The 13,643-nt window shown below is 52.1% G+C and overlaps 5 protein-coding genes across 5 annotated transcripts in view; 1 reads left to right on the top strand and 4 right to left on the bottom strand.

The window, feature by feature from the left end:
- Nucleotides 1-165: 165 nt before the first annotated feature.
- On the bottom strand, nucleotides 166-2,705 carry GUITHDRAFT_136384 (hypothetical protein; the record flags this gene model as incomplete). The annotated part of the gene is made up of 11 exons (XM_005835611.1): nucleotides 166-258; nucleotides 304-357; nucleotides 404-467; nucleotides 510-574; nucleotides 625-1,326; nucleotides 1,384-1,446; nucleotides 1,509-1,745; nucleotides 2,117-2,197; nucleotides 2,251-2,327; nucleotides 2,366-2,441; nucleotides 2,601-2,705. 11 exons carry the CDS (start codon nucleotides 2,703-2,705, stop codon nucleotides 166-168), a joined length of 1,617 nt encoding a protein of 538 aa, XP_005835668.1.
- A 1,839-nt stretch (nucleotides 2,706-4,544) lies between these two features.
- Nucleotides 4,545-5,265, bottom strand: GUITHDRAFT_151657 (hypothetical protein). Its single transcript, XM_005835610.1, has one exon. It carries the CDS (start codon nucleotides 5,239-5,241, stop codon nucleotides 4,789-4,791), a length of 453 nt encoding a protein of 150 aa, XP_005835667.1. The 5' UTR covers nucleotides 5,242-5,265; the 3' UTR covers nucleotides 4,545-4,788.
- A 929-nt stretch (nucleotides 5,266-6,194) lies between these two features.
- On the bottom strand, nucleotides 6,195-6,954 carry GUITHDRAFT_151656 (hypothetical protein; the record flags this gene model as incomplete). The annotated part of the gene is made up of 1 exon (XM_005835609.1): nucleotides 6,195-6,954. A coding segment is annotated over exon 1 (505 nt), but the record flags the coding sequence as incomplete, so codon positions are not given.
- A 4,059-nt stretch (nucleotides 6,955-11,013) lies between these two features.
- GUITHDRAFT_151655 (hypothetical protein) lies at nucleotides 11,014-13,080 on the top strand. Its single transcript, XM_005835608.1, has 11 exons — nucleotides 11,014-11,083; nucleotides 11,132-11,179; nucleotides 11,233-11,286; nucleotides 11,333-11,376; nucleotides 11,430-11,492; nucleotides 11,665-11,715; nucleotides 11,762-12,002; nucleotides 12,222-12,342; nucleotides 12,496-12,544; nucleotides 12,728-12,773; nucleotides 12,973-13,080. Exons 1-11 carry the CDS (start codon nucleotides 11,050-11,052, stop codon nucleotides 13,026-13,028), a joined length of 807 nt encoding a protein of 268 aa, XP_005835665.1. The 5' UTR covers nucleotides 11,014-11,049; the 3' UTR covers nucleotides 13,029-13,080.
- A 77-nt stretch (nucleotides 13,081-13,157) lies between these two features.
- GUITHDRAFT_93522 (hypothetical protein) overlaps nucleotides 13,158-13,643 on the bottom strand; it is a 3,883-nt gene continuing 3,397 nt past the window's right edge. Inside the window, exons 15-16 of the mRNA XM_005835607.1 lie at nucleotides 13,575-13,637; nucleotides 13,158-13,266 (exon numbers count right to left, since the gene is read on the bottom strand). Of these exons, the coding sequence (XP_005835664.1) occupies nucleotides 13,219-13,266; nucleotides 13,575-13,637 (111 nt within the window). The 3' untranslated portion in view covers nucleotides 13,158-13,218. The remainder of the gene's footprint in view (nucleotides 13,267-13,574; nucleotides 13,638-13,643) is intronic.

Genomic DNA, 13,643 nt, shown 5'->3' with positions numbered 1-13,643 from the left:
CAGAGCCCACTGAAAATATGACACACTTGGACAGATTTCTCTGTACATACGAGATAAGAACAGTCTTATTTGATGGATGTGAAGAGGCATTGTGTCAAACATTCAACGCAACATGAACGAACTGATGGTCCATTTGTTCTACATGAAATATGACGCATTTACTCATCACTGCAAGAAAGCCTGTACTGTTCTAAAGTCGCTGGGGTCTGACACCTTGAGAAAACTGAAATCCAGGCTCTTTGCCGCAATCTCCTCCTCCTGCACCCACATCAGTTTTCGATCAGATCCCACCACTCAATGGACCTGTGAATCTCCAATTGCCACAATTTCACGAGCGTTCGAAAATCTCCTGAGAATCTGGGGACAACAAGTGAGGCATTGAGTGACATCCATGAGCACATACCTCTGCGAAGCACGTCTGTTTGCCGACCTCTCGCGAGGAGTAGATGCAGGAAGGATGAAAATGCCTGGAAGGCAATCACACCGAAGAGGCTCATAGTAATTCAAACCTGTGCAACCCAAACAACATGAGCTTCACGACGGTCGGGACCAGCTCTCCATTCGTAACCAAGACCTGAAAGATCGCATCTCAGTTTCCAGATGAGTTTGCAACCGAACAGTCACATTGATGTTCGTCTTCATGGTTTCAGCCTCGGACGCGTTGGTTTCCCCGCTCTTCCTGACGAACTTCATTCCAGGTTCTGTCTCGGGCACGGCATTCGGAGGAACACGTTTGCACAGCTGCTCGATCAACGTGTCGTACTGCCAGATCTTGGCTAGCAGTTCCTCTGCCGTCGCCATCCAGTTGTCGGTCAGCGAATTCACGGCGTCAATCGCAGCCTCTGCCCCCGAGAGCTCGGAGTCTCCCAGCACGTTCTTCAAGCCATCCACCCCAGTCTTTGCTTGCTTATACTTCTGAAGCACAAGCCTGTACCTCAGCGAGGCCTTCACCATGTCGCCAGCAGTCTCTTTCCTTTGGCTCGAGCTGTCACCAGGCAATCCTTGTAGCCCATCGTTGTCGAAGTCATAATTAGTCAGGTCTCGGCCATCATCGTGAGAAAGAGCTGCTTCAAAGTTCCAACGATTTCTCCCTTCCAGCGACTTGAAGAACAGTTTATCTTCAGCAACTTGATAGACCAGGGATTCAAGCTTGCCAGCAAGGCCTGACAATGCTTTGCTGGTTTCGGCTGACAGGCCCTCTTTGTTGTGCATGAAAGAACCAGTGAGAAGCGAGTTGAAAATGATCAACGTTTCGTCCAAATCCCAGATAAGCACTGTAGAAACACGGATATTCGACTGGCCGTCTTCGTTCGAATCCGTAGCAGTCTGGAAACGAACAGGAGTTAGATATTCATTCTCAGGCGCTTTCAGGACTCAACTCACTGATTCGATTTTCTGCCTTTTCGCTGGAGTTTCTTGAATCGGCGGCTCCTCTGTTTCCTCATCCTAGAGACGAAAGAAAAGAATCTCACAGCCCGTTGTCAGGGTAAAAGTGGCAGCATGGCAACCTTGAGCGGTGGAGGAAGCTGCGACGCCCATACTGACTGTTGACTTGTGGTATTGATGTAATACGCGTATTCTCCACTAAATCCACCTTTCGCCATGTCACAGATGACAACAAAGAGGACGAAACACACACCGAAAGTGAAGGTGCCATCGGGATAACCAGGAATAGAAACGGGATCTCCAACTTTAAAGTTGGAGAAATCGGCCGGAGCAGAAGGTACGGGAGTATAAACTAGAATCTAGCAGTGAGCAAACGCTTCGATCGTGTCACATCCACAGAGACCAGCAGCGGGTGGAACAGCAGCTGGTGGAACAGCGCTTATGGTCTGATAGCTCGGTGGCTCTTGATACTCCGGCTGAGTCCAAGTTGGAGTGGGAGCAGGCCCAGACTTCATAATTCTCTGTTAGGGGAAGATGTCAGGAAACCTCAACTCAGTACCCTTCATCGACACTCTCTTACAAACGTCCTTCTGCAGCATTGGACCATGTTTTGAAAACAAGACAACAATAACCTGTAGCGGAATCCCCGGAGAGCATCCGAGAACCGCGCACATTTTGAACACGTCATGGCACAAGACATCAACACGTAGGGGTATGGGAACTAACAAACCTGGGTGGCAGCTGCTGCGATGGCTGCTCCAATCATCTTGGGGTTCGCTGCCGGAGCCCTGGGCGTGGACCTTGCAACCCCCTACACGTCACGATCAGCACAGAGATCTGCGTGTTGCTGAACGGGGAGAATACCTGGTTGAACTGAGATGCCCACACAGTAAGGCCAGTCGAGTTCTCGATGTAGTATTGATGTTGGCCGTACCAACCCCCTATGTAACACGAAATCAAAAATGGAGTGAGAGCACACCGGCAAATGGCATACCAAAGCTATAAGTTCCATCCGGATGCCCCGGGACCGAAACTGGGTCTCCAGGTTTGTAGGCCTGCAGGTCACATAGCATTGATCAAAGCAAAATTAACTCATCCATCTTTGCACAAGACTCACGCAAAGGCGTTGCCCTCATGATGATTTCAGCAGAAAGATAAAACAAAAAGAAACAGCAATCGAAATCTCTGATTTCGAAGAGGGAACGCAGGAATACCATTTGAGCGCCTTGCATTGCAGGAGCATCGTAAATGGAAGGCTCGGAGGATACGGGGATGTATCCCTTAAGGTGTGGAGCTAACTTCTCAATAACCTTCTCCATAGTCAAAACTGAGCTACAGCCATCGCATGGGTGCATCTTGCCTGGTGCAAGGGTGCAGTAGCTGCCCAGGCTGCTGCCGCCCACGTAGCATCTTGTACAGTAGGATCATGGGCTGTCGAGAAACTCAGAAAAACATTCCAGTCAAGAATATCATTGAACCTGCTTTCGCTTGTTGTTCTTGATACAGCCTTTCTGTTTTCACAAAGCATCTCATTATGGACGCCTAAAACTCAACCAAGGAGACCTGCTTCAGCTTGTGCATGCAGCGCGGCAGCTTGTTGGGGGGTGAGACCCATACCATAGTTGCTCCACATGTCATTCTTTCCGCTACTCTGTTGGTGACCGCTATGTTAGAGTGTACATTGAACGCAGCATGCCAGTTTGATCCTCACCTCAGACATCCTTCACTCTCGATGAAAGGTGAAGAAGTAGATTCGATCCTGCAAGTTCGTATGAGCAACCCTGCGTTTGATCAGGATCAAGTGCCCATGTGGTCCAAGTGACAGTAATGTCTCCATGAGAACGTGCTGGGTGCTACTTCCCCTAGCCTTATCTTGGATGTGGTGTTCCTGAATTATCTATTCTCGCCCCCTTCTCCAAAAGTCTCGTGGATCCCTCTTTTATCGCCCTATATGTGTATCCCCATTGCTGCTTTTCACCCTTTCCTGCCAATCTCTAACCCTGCCTGCGGCTTCAACTGCTCTTTGTTGCGATCTCCCGCCGCCTTGGGATCTAAACATCTCTCTTCACTTCCTCATCTGCTGGGTTAAATATCTTCCATTCTCCATTCTCCATTCTCCATTCTCCATTCTCCATTCTCCATTCTCCATTCTCCATTCTCCATTCTCCATTCTCCATTCCCAATTTTATTCTCGATTCCCTGCACCCTGCACCCTGTTCTCTGTTCCCTGTTCCCTGCACCCTGCACCCTGCACCCTGTGCCCTGTTCCCTGTTCCCTGTACCCTGTTGCCTTCTGTCTGTTCTCTGTTCTCTGTTCTCTGTTCTCTGTTCTCTGTTCTCTGTTCGCTGTTCGCTGTTCGCTGTTCGCTGTTCTTTCTGCATCTTTTCTCCCTGCATTACTCCGCTCTTTCCACCCTTCCATTCGTTCCAACCATTCACGCGGAATCTCCATCCTCGCCAAGTAGTTCCCTACCCCTCATCCCTACCCCAACCTCCCTCAGTACCCGAGACAATTGCCTTCTCAATTGTGAGTACCCCCTCTCTCTCGAACGAATCAGACTCATCACCACCCCCTCAATCTCCTGTACCACCCAAGCCAGCCCACCCCACCCTAGCTCTGATGTCAACGATTTCACCCGTCCTTTCTAGGGCACGGGCGGCTTTAGGTCGGGCGCCGGAACTCAGTTGACGGCACAGCGGCACGCGGCCCGACCCGGCCGCCAGTCCCGGTGACGGTGACCCGGCCGCGGCCCGGGCCGCAGTGGGCCGGGCCGTGCCGATCACCCGGTTGGCGCCGCGCCGCCGCTCACGCGGCTCCGAACATCCGATGATCGGATCGGACCGCCCGCAGCCGGCCGGCGGCCGGCGGCCCCCCCCGGTGCCCCCGGGCCGTCCGATCAACTTGCCAAACCGGGCCTGAGGGCCGCGACCGTCCGATCGGACTCCGATCGGACGTCAGCCGCCGCTGCACGGTCACCGTGCCAGGGCACAGTAAGGGCGGACCGCACTGCGGCACCGTCACAGTGCACGGTGCGGCAACCGTTAGCTAAGCTTAACTTTGAGTAAAACTTGAAAGCTGAGCCTGCGGGGCTCAGGCTTAGCCTTCGGAAAGGCTCCGAGACTCGTCCTCCGAGTCAGTCGGGGGCCGTGAAGCCGGTCAGTGGCAGGCTGAGTTTATTGCCGAATATTTAAGAATTCATCAGAGTGAAAGCACAGTGACACAGTGAGATAAGAAGATTCGGACCACGACTGAATTTCTTCTGGTTCCGACTAAGCCTGGGAGTTGAGAGAACTTTGTGAGATGGTGAGGAGATGACCGTCAGATTGGTTGAAGAAACGCTGAACGATTGAGCCTACACAAGTCACCGGGCAAGATGTATCCTAAACTACAACAATTCCCTTTCACATGTCATACAGACGAAGCCGAAGGCAAGAGTAACACGCACGTTGCAGATCCTCTGTCCAAGATGTCGGGTTGTTCGACGACTTCTGTTGATCGCTCCACTCTGCCTGCTCTTCGCTTTCTTCGTCATCGTCATCCTTGTCAAACCTTGCTGTATCGTCGGAGTCTAGCCCTCTTCCCTCTGAAGGCGGCATTACAGCAAAGAAAAGATGTCCTCGAGAATAGGTAGTCGAAGAGCTCGTTGCCTGCATCTGCTCCTGCATGCCTGAAGAAATCCCCCATACTTCCCCCGATCGGACTCGAAAGCGGATAGCAAGCTCAGGCTTCGTCAAGACCCATCGGCCTTCCTCCTCCTCAGCAGCAGCTTCAGCCGGTGCGACGATCACCCAGGCATCCTGCATGACCAGCGAGGCCGTGGTCATCTCAGCCACCTGGGCTGCCTTGTGAAGCATGATTTGGTCGCCCGAGCTTCGCTGCAAGGAGAGGAACTCAACTGTCGCACAGCTAGCTTCCTTCCCAGCAAACCCCATCGTCTTGACGACAGACTCTATCAGGTCTTGGACTGACTTCAAGACTGGTAGACCCGTTCTCCCTCCCTGAAATTCGAGCTCTTTCCTTGTCGACTTCTCCTCGGGTAGATCCACCTTCTTGTCGGCTGGCCAAGGAACTGTCCAGCTGGTACTTGCAGCAACATGGCCGTCAGTGGGCCCTGACTCGCACTCAGTGCTGACGGCTTCTGACTCCTTGAGGCCTGACGAGACTTCTTCCAGCATGCTTCTCATCGCCGCATTCCCACAGACACAACCGATTCGAAACATGTTCCCAAACTTTTCCTTGTACAGCGCCTGCTTCTTGAGGGAGTTCGGGGCGACAACATCAATGCTAGACAGAAGCGTATCACTCTCCTTACCCTGACTGCCCTCAGAGTCCTCCATGCGAGCTGCCGAGCTCCTCATGCTCGCGATCCAAGTCGCTATCGCCCTTTTCCCAATGACTTGTCCTCCATCTTTCTTCCGCTTCAGATACTTGGCCAGGGCATGGCGCTCGTCTCTTGGTACATACATCTCACCATTCTCTTCAGAAAACACACATCGAACACCACATCTCCAGTGCAAAACTTTACATGGAGGACAGACAAGACTGGGAGGAAGCCGAGAACAGGATCCAGGGGGTTTGTTCTGAGATTCCAAAGAAGGCCTCCCCCTCTTCCTTCGCGTAGGGGCAGGGGATGAACTATGGGACATAGATTGAACACGATGTTGGTTTTCGACGCTCCTTTCCTCCTGCTTGACCATCGGGATCGGTCTGAGGACGGTGACTTTCTCACTGAACGGCACTGTGCCTTCACCTTCATACGTGATGTTAAGACTCTGTCTCAACGACTGCAGAATCTGACCATAGCCGACATTCTCGCCATAGACCGGCTGAAAAACTGTCTCTTTGATTGCTCTCCAGAAGGTCCTTGTCCCGTCCGGAAAGCTTTCTTGGAGCAGAATTATTCCATTGTCTGCCCTGATCTTTCCAGTAGAGATCTGCAGTTGAAAGAAGTCCCTGAGCCTCTGCTCAATTACATTCGGGCTGCTCGGCGCGAAGTTGAGGTTAAGCATCTGTCTCCTCCCTTGATCTTCCTGTTGCTGCCGGAGCTCCGAGAGCTGGTTGGACTGCAGCGCGCTCACCTGAGGGCTTGCAAGGTAGGGAACGATCTGCACAGGATGGAGAGGAGGGGCAGTCGGGTTGAGGAAGAAGTTCTGTGGTGCAAGATTTGGAAACCGTGTTGCTTGCAGCAAACCCGAGATCCCCATATCCGTCAACGAAGGGACTTGGGGTGGTACGGTGGCCATCGGAGCAGTTGTTGCTGCCTTTTCCATACCAGACAGGGTGGATATCGCCTCTTGACTCCTTTGAAGGGCTAGAAGCGCGTTTGCCGACAGCCCACTGCTGATATTCTTGACTATTTCTTGAGGGAGATGCGGGGTTTTAGAATCCTGGTGTCCCGACATCTCGAAATCTTTCGAGGACTCCTTGCTCTTGGAGACACAAAGTCAAGGCGAGTTGTTTGAAACTTGCTGTTCAATGCGCATCAACTAAGCATTGCCGCATCGCTGCATTCCAACGAAGCATTCTTTGTATTCTCGCACCCTTCCAGTCGCCGCAATTGTCTTCTTCATTATCTATACCATCGTGCGCCTTCCACTTGAGGTCCGCGGCCGGATCGAGGTGGAAGTCGAAAAAGGAGCTTTTCATATAATTGAACAAATGTTTTAAACAGATACGGCACCCTTTAAAATCTCAATCATCCTTTAAAATCTTTATTTCTGTGCTTTTAAATGGTAAAAACCCAAATTTTAAAAATCCCTCGTGACTTTCACATGAAGCGACCCCTCGCTGCGACCCGTCTCCCCAAAAATCTTTTATAAATCCAATACTAGCAGTTTCAGCCTGTTCTCCGAGAAGGTCTCCCTTTACTGACCGTGCCACCGTCAAACTAGCAGTTTCATTACTACCCACCACAATTATTCCAGGCAGTCACTGCGTATCCCACCCCTCCCTCAACATCTCTCTAACCACCCTTTCATTGGACTAAAAGGCAGGCATCTGCCCTTTTCGCCAGTACCAGACCACCCCTCCCTTCTAGTGCTGTTCCCTATAAACAGGGCCAGCATTTTCTCCCCTACCCCTTCCATCCACCCTACCCTGGGCTCTTCAATCCGCAGTGTACGCTTTACCAAATAGTAAAAGCGGTCACGAGCATGCTCTCAAAAAGTATTTAAAGGGCCATACATAAAAATGTTGTTATCTTGGGATATATGCAATTCGCATCCTTTGGAACTTACACGCACTGAAAAAGTGCTGAAGGTCTCGATTTCATTCGGTCACGAGTCGACCTCGTTCATATCTTTGTCAGCGATCACACGATACCTGTAACATGTTTATTTATGGTCCCCTCCCCCCAGCACCCCCTTGCTGATCAACTTCACCCCCCCTGGAACTTTTATTAATAATGCTTGTACCCTCTTCATTACCTCAAAACCCTAATCATATGTACCCCCACCCCTTTCACTCCCCACCCCATCTTCCACCTTTTGAAACCTCAGAAACAATCTGCCCTCGACAAAAAAAAAGAAAGAAAGAAAAACCTTCCGCCCTATGAATCTCAAGGTCACGGGGTTTTAACGCAGTAGGTATTTCCTGGACTTTGTAAAGACTGGTACAAATAAAACAGTTTTAGGTGGCCTCTTCTCCTTTCAGTCACGCGGGGTTGCGATCTCAGGCACATGGGTCACGCACCTCCTGAAAAAAAAAGAAACGAGTTCCCTCGGAAATGCCAGTCGAGAGACTCCGGGAGCGGAGCGACATGCTGGAGCAGAGGAATTGATGGACGTCGGAGCGCCGGAGGAAATGAGGGGAGGAGGAAATAGAAGAAGGAGGAGGGAGTTGTGGTCTAATAGGAGAGATGTCCATCACTGATGTGAGGGGGGGGCGGGGGGAGGGGGAGATACGAATGGTACAGAAGTAGGCGAAAATGATAGTTTCCACTTAGGTGAATGGTTTTCAACAACATAGTTGCCCTTGGCGACCATTCGCAGAGCTGAAATCGATCGATCTACGAGTTGGCAAGGTTGGGGCAGGGTCGGGAGGAAAGCGGTGGCAATCTGAAGAATGGTTATGGCATGATGGATCTCGTGAGATCTTGAACCAACTCGTTGCCCTTGAAGCGATGGACCAAATCCATAAGTATCAGATTGATCTGCTGCCAAGTGCCATCTGAGAGTTATTAGCTGCCCGTCGTCCACCTAGCAAGCTGTCAACTTGGTTTTCGTTGCTTTCCAAAAGCGATGCCTTTCTCGGGATCCTTTTGTGAGGTTTGTGAAAGGAGGTGGAGATTTCTTGAGGGGCTCATCGTTAGGAGCATGCTTCGTTTACATATATCTGCATGTTGCAAGCATGGTATCGAACCTCACTCCATTAGCACACACTTCATGCAGATCTACAAGAGTGAACACTGTACGCTTGTTATGAGACATGCAAATGAAACTTATTCGCAGATAGTTTTCACTTCAACCGATTAAAAAGATCACGCAGGAATTTTGATTTTGTCTACTTGGTCACAAAACTGGCAGAGGATGAAATACCGCAAGACATTGTCTCTTCTGTCAACAGACCCTTAGTGTCTAATGTATGGATCTGTCAAGTAATAAACATCAGAACAACATACTGTATCTGTGCAGTTGGACTTGTTTCGGACATGACTGGAAAACGAAAAAACAGAGCAACGTCGGGTCTTTCTTCCGACCGCCCTTCCATCCTTTCAGGCTCCAAGTGCATTCAGCCGAAGGTGTCAACGTCATCTGTGATTGATCACATCCCGGAGACGAGCTCTGTCAGCGGAGGCTACCTTCCTGTATGCTCGTGTGCGCTTGTAACCTTCGATGGAATCTCGCCAGTTGTTCATCCCATGATCGCTCAGTTGTGATTGCTAGGACTGAGTGTCACTGTGTTGAGGAGTTCAGTACCAACAGTGAGTAGTCACGGGAGCCTGAGTCTGCCATCCTGCGATCGGACTCGAATTCCGAGAGGCTGCTCCGACTGAAAAAGCAGTGCCGCCCTCAGCGGCTGGACGGAAGCTCGTCCACCGTGGCATTCGTGAAGTTCGGAAGTTACCGTGATCGTACAGCCACTGTGATGTCCGACTGCCGTTAAGTTTGGGGACTCACAGCGGCAGTCGGCAGGAACTCGGAGGCCCGGTTAGTTCTCGCTGTCTTTTCTCTTTTTTCGCCGTCTGGCCTGTGCGACAGTGTCAGGGTCAAGCCTCCTCTACCGTTCTCCTGATTGTCCTCCGGCGGTACCGTCACGGATTGCCACAGTCATGCCGTTCACTTTTAGCCCTTTCGTTAATTTCCACTCTTCTTTTCGAGAAAGTTTTTTTGGGGTGGCGTGTGAATTCAAACAAGTTTTCAACGGCAGCAAGAGATACCTCCAAAGAGTACCAGTGCAGTTTAGTTATCATTTCTGCTAGGCCTTTACATGTATTTTAAATTTCATTTCAGAGGGTTGAAATGTTTTCAACATCGTACACGCCCGACTCATGTCTCCCCTACACGCCGGCACGTAGCACCAAAGCTGCTCTATTACTAAGTTGCCGCGGCGGCAACTTAGTAATATTACCGTACCGTCACGGTGCCGGCTCAGTCACGGAGTGAAGTAACTTGCCAGACAGGCTGTGAAGTGACTTATTTGCACAGTGACTGATGATCGGACCGTCCGACGGCCCCCGCGGTCACAGTGCCCCGCGGGGCGGGCACGGCGGTGCCACCGTCCGATCCGTGCCGACTCTGTGACACTGGTCCGGGCCCGGGCACCCGGTCAGACTGACTGAGTCAGGCTTCCAGTGCTGGGAAAGCATGATAGTAGCCGCCTGTGACTCTGTGACGGGCAGTCCGGATGCGGGACCGTAACGAACGTCTGAGCCGCCGGGCCCCGGCGCCGCCGCCCCAGCGCGCTCGCCAGACGCCGGCCGTCCGACCGTGACGGTGCCGGCTCGGATCCCGGCACCGGGCCGGGCGCCGCCGCCGTTCTGACAGGGCCCGGCCCTCGCTACGGTCTCTGCCTGGCCCAAAGTTGAGTAAAACCTGTGGCGGTTGAGCAGCATGCGATAGTGAAGGAGAGCAGCGAAGAGGAGGAGAGGAGGAGAGGAGGAGAGGAGGAGAGGAGGAGAGGAGGAGAGGAGGAGAGGAGGAGAGGAGGAGAGGAGGAGAGGAGGAGAGGAGGAGAGGAGGAGAGGAGGAGAGGAGGAGAGGAGGAGAGGAGGAGAGGAAGGATAGTGTAGAGAGTGAGTGGAATCAGATTGGTATCAAGAGAGAGGGTAGATGAGAGGCACGCAAAAGAACCAGGAAGATTCCGAGGTTCGCACTCATATGCGAGAGAACAGTGAGTCGAACCCTCGTATTCCTGTGATGCCTCGATGCAAGCATTCGCCTCAAGGTTGTCTCGTCAGAGCATTACACCGCTAGATGATAGACGCACAGGGGAGATCGCCTTTGTTTTTCATGGTGAAATGCAAAATCTTAACCGAGCTAAAACTTGAAAAGTTCCAACAAGCAGCAAGCACCTGCTCTCTTCCTCCCTGCTTCTGTACTTTCCCTTCTTCTGTATCTCCTTTTTTTTGTTGTTCTGCATCAGCACATGTAAAGCAACTCGCTGCTGTAGCTTACCTTGGTTCGCACAGAACTTCTAAGCTGCTGTATTCAACCTAGTCAGCGATGGGAGCAAAGAGGACCGCTCGACAGACTTACGGTCTGCTCCTCGCAGCGCGTCCTAGCGCGATCTGAACCTTTCGAGCAGGAGGGCGACCGGGATTCGGCATGACAGGACCTGGAGTTGACTGGGCTGGTATGGCTTGTGCGGTAGTTTCTGCATGCCAGTCGATGATTTGTGTTCACAAGGATCGTGGAAGTCGTGGATAGGAAAGGATGCGATCAAGCCTGTCAACATGACAGGTGGGACGTTGGTGCGGTCCTCAGCGAGCTGAAGTTGGACATATAGGATGCAGACCTCCGAATCATTCCTACCATGTCTCGTCGGACAAGGTAAAAGGGGAGAGAAGAGGAGAATAGGAGGAGGAGCTGATATAGAAATGCAGCCTCTGCAAACAACGACTCTAGGGGGGCCCAACGCTCCTTTCCGACGAACCATGACCTATGAGGTGAGACGAGAGGATGGAGATCGCTCCTCCTGCTCCTTCCCCTCCTCCTCCTTCTGCTCCTGCTCCTGCTCCTGCTCTCCTTCTCGTCCTGCTTCTGCTCCCTCCTCCTCCTCCTTCTGCTCCTGCTCGTCCTTCCCCTCATCATCCTCCTCCTCCTCACAGTGTGCAACAGCGATACGATCCTAAGGAAGCTCCCTCGGACCGGACCAAGACGCACGCCAAGGCACGACGAGCTTGCTGCGCTCCCGTCTTGTCTGACAGGCCTGCAGATCTTCGAGACAGCAATGAGCGGAGTCCGGAACGACCCCCTTGCTGCATATCACCCTCCTCCTGAAACAAAAGTCCCCACGACACGGCCGGAGCAAGAGCCCGATCGCTGGGTGCCGATGAATCACAACAGACTGTCGTCGTTGTACAACCCTCTCACCCATGATCGCATGGAGATACTGCAAGTGAAGAAGGACACGCTTGTTAGAGCCCACCAGGATGTCGACCTGATCATAAAGAAAGGTGGGGAAGGAGGTGGAGAGACGGGGGGAGATGGCAAGAGGGGGAGATAGGAAGAGCGAGAGGTAGGACGGGAGAGTGAGAGAGTGAGAGAGGTAGGAAGAGAGAGACTGAAAGAATGGGGGAGAGAGGCATTGGGTATTGTAAGGGACTGAAGGAGGGGGAACAGGAATGACGAGGAGAAGAGGAGAGGATGGCAGGGAATGACACTTGGGATGCCAGGCGATCCGTCGAAGCCTGCAGGAAACTACATGTCTTCTGCAGAGACCAACATGTACGACAAGAAGGCTTTTAACAGGAGGAAGGGAGTGACGGAGTTTCTCGACATCACACATCCCTTTCGGTTAGTGATTGCAACATCTCTTATCCCCTCCTCCTTGTCCTCCTGCTCCTCCTTTCACTCCTACTCCTTTTCCTCTGCCTCCTCCACTTCCTCGTCCTCGTCCTCCTCCACTACATCCTCCTCCTCATCTGTATCCTCACGTTGAACAAACAGGCCCAATTTCTCTGACAACTGGAAAGATCGTATTAATAAGGACCCTAAAGTGATGTCGCCCCATCTCCCCTCCTTTTCCCTCTCCATCTTGTTTCCTTCCTGTCTAGCTATCTCCTCTCCCTGCTCCTTGTCGTCCTCGCTTGCCCCTCTCCACACTCTCGCCTTCGACCGTCCCACCTTTTCTTTCTCCCTCTCCCTCCTCCTTGTGCCGCATATAACTGCCATTTCGTAGATTTTTTATCGTGAGCAGGGATCGATGGTCTCATGGATGGAAGCAGGTGCTGCCGCTCTCCTCCTCCTCCTCCTCCTCGTTTTCCCCTTCTCTTGCTCCTCCTCCTCCTCCTCCTCCTCGTTCCCCCCCTTCTCTTCCTCCTCCTCCTCCTCCTCATCGTTCTCCCCCTTCTCTTCCTCCTCCTCCTCTCCCTCCTTCTCTTCTTCACCCACTTCACTCTTTGACATGTAGTTCTTTTCTCACAGCAATCATCGGGAAGTCTAAAATTCCTTTTCGCAAGACCCAACCACCAGGAGTGTAGAGTAGATGGGAGATGCAAAGTATCGTTTGAGAACAATCAGCAAGAAACAACCATATCATCAACAACAGTCAGCAACGGATGCACGTCTTGGTGTTGTTGTGTTGGACAAACTCTACAAGTGTTGGGGTTGGATGTCTCATGTTTACACTATCATCTACTCGCACACAAGTCCCGACAGGTCGGCGAACTTTTAGATCTTCTGTAGGTCAAGGAAGGTGCACCTCTTGGAGTCGATGACCTTCGGGTTGACAGTTAGGAGAAGAGGAGAGCGAGAGGAGAGAGGGAGAGACGGGAAGAGAGGGAGAGGGAGAGAAGTTAGGAGAGGGGAAGAGAGAGAGGGAGGAAGAGAGAGGAGAGCAGGGAGGGAGGGAAGGAAGAGAAGGAGGGAAGAATGAGAGGGTGAGGAGGGGGCAATTGAGAGGAGAGGAAGGGGGGGGGGGCGAGGAGGAGAGGAGGGAGAGAAAAAGGAAGAAGGAAAAGGGAAGGCCGGGCCAATGGAGGAAAAAGGCCCGGAGGCCGGGGGGTGGGGGCAGGGGGTGGACCTACCTTGTTAAAGAGGGAAATCCTTTCTTCCCCCTTTGTCGCTACCAGGCTCTCCACAATCATGGGCTGGTC

Source organism: Guillardia theta (genome assembly GCF_000315625.1).
Source record: "Guillardia theta CCMP2712 unplaced genomic scaffold GUITHscaffold_20, whole genome shotgun sequence".
In the NCBI taxonomy this organism is placed as follows: Eukaryota; class Cryptophyceae; order Pyrenomonadales; family Geminigeraceae; genus Guillardia; species Guillardia theta.
The sequence above is the reverse complement of the archived record's forward strand: the minus strand, read 5'-3'. Positions and strand labels throughout refer to the sequence as shown.

What these genes read in the sequence shown, in the direction of transcription:
- GUITHDRAFT_151657 (XM_005835610.1), bottom strand. Translation starts at nt 5,241, where the DNA reads ATGCTTCACAAGGCAGCCCAGGTGGCTGAGATGACCACGGCCTCGCTG.
- GUITHDRAFT_151655 (XM_005835608.1), top strand. Translation starts at nt 11,050, where the DNA reads ATGGGAGCAAAGAGGACCGCTCGACAGACTTACG. An exon ending in ACCATGTCTCGTCGGACAAG is followed by an intron (nt 11,377 to 11,429) that starts GTAAAAGGGGAG and finishes ATAGAAATGCAG; the next exon opens with CCTCTGCAAACAACGACTCT. An exon ending in GGACCAAGACGCACGCCAAG is followed by an intron (nt 11,716 to 11,761) that starts GCACGACGAGCT and finishes ACAGGCCTGCAG; the next exon opens with ATCTTCGAGACAGCAATGAG.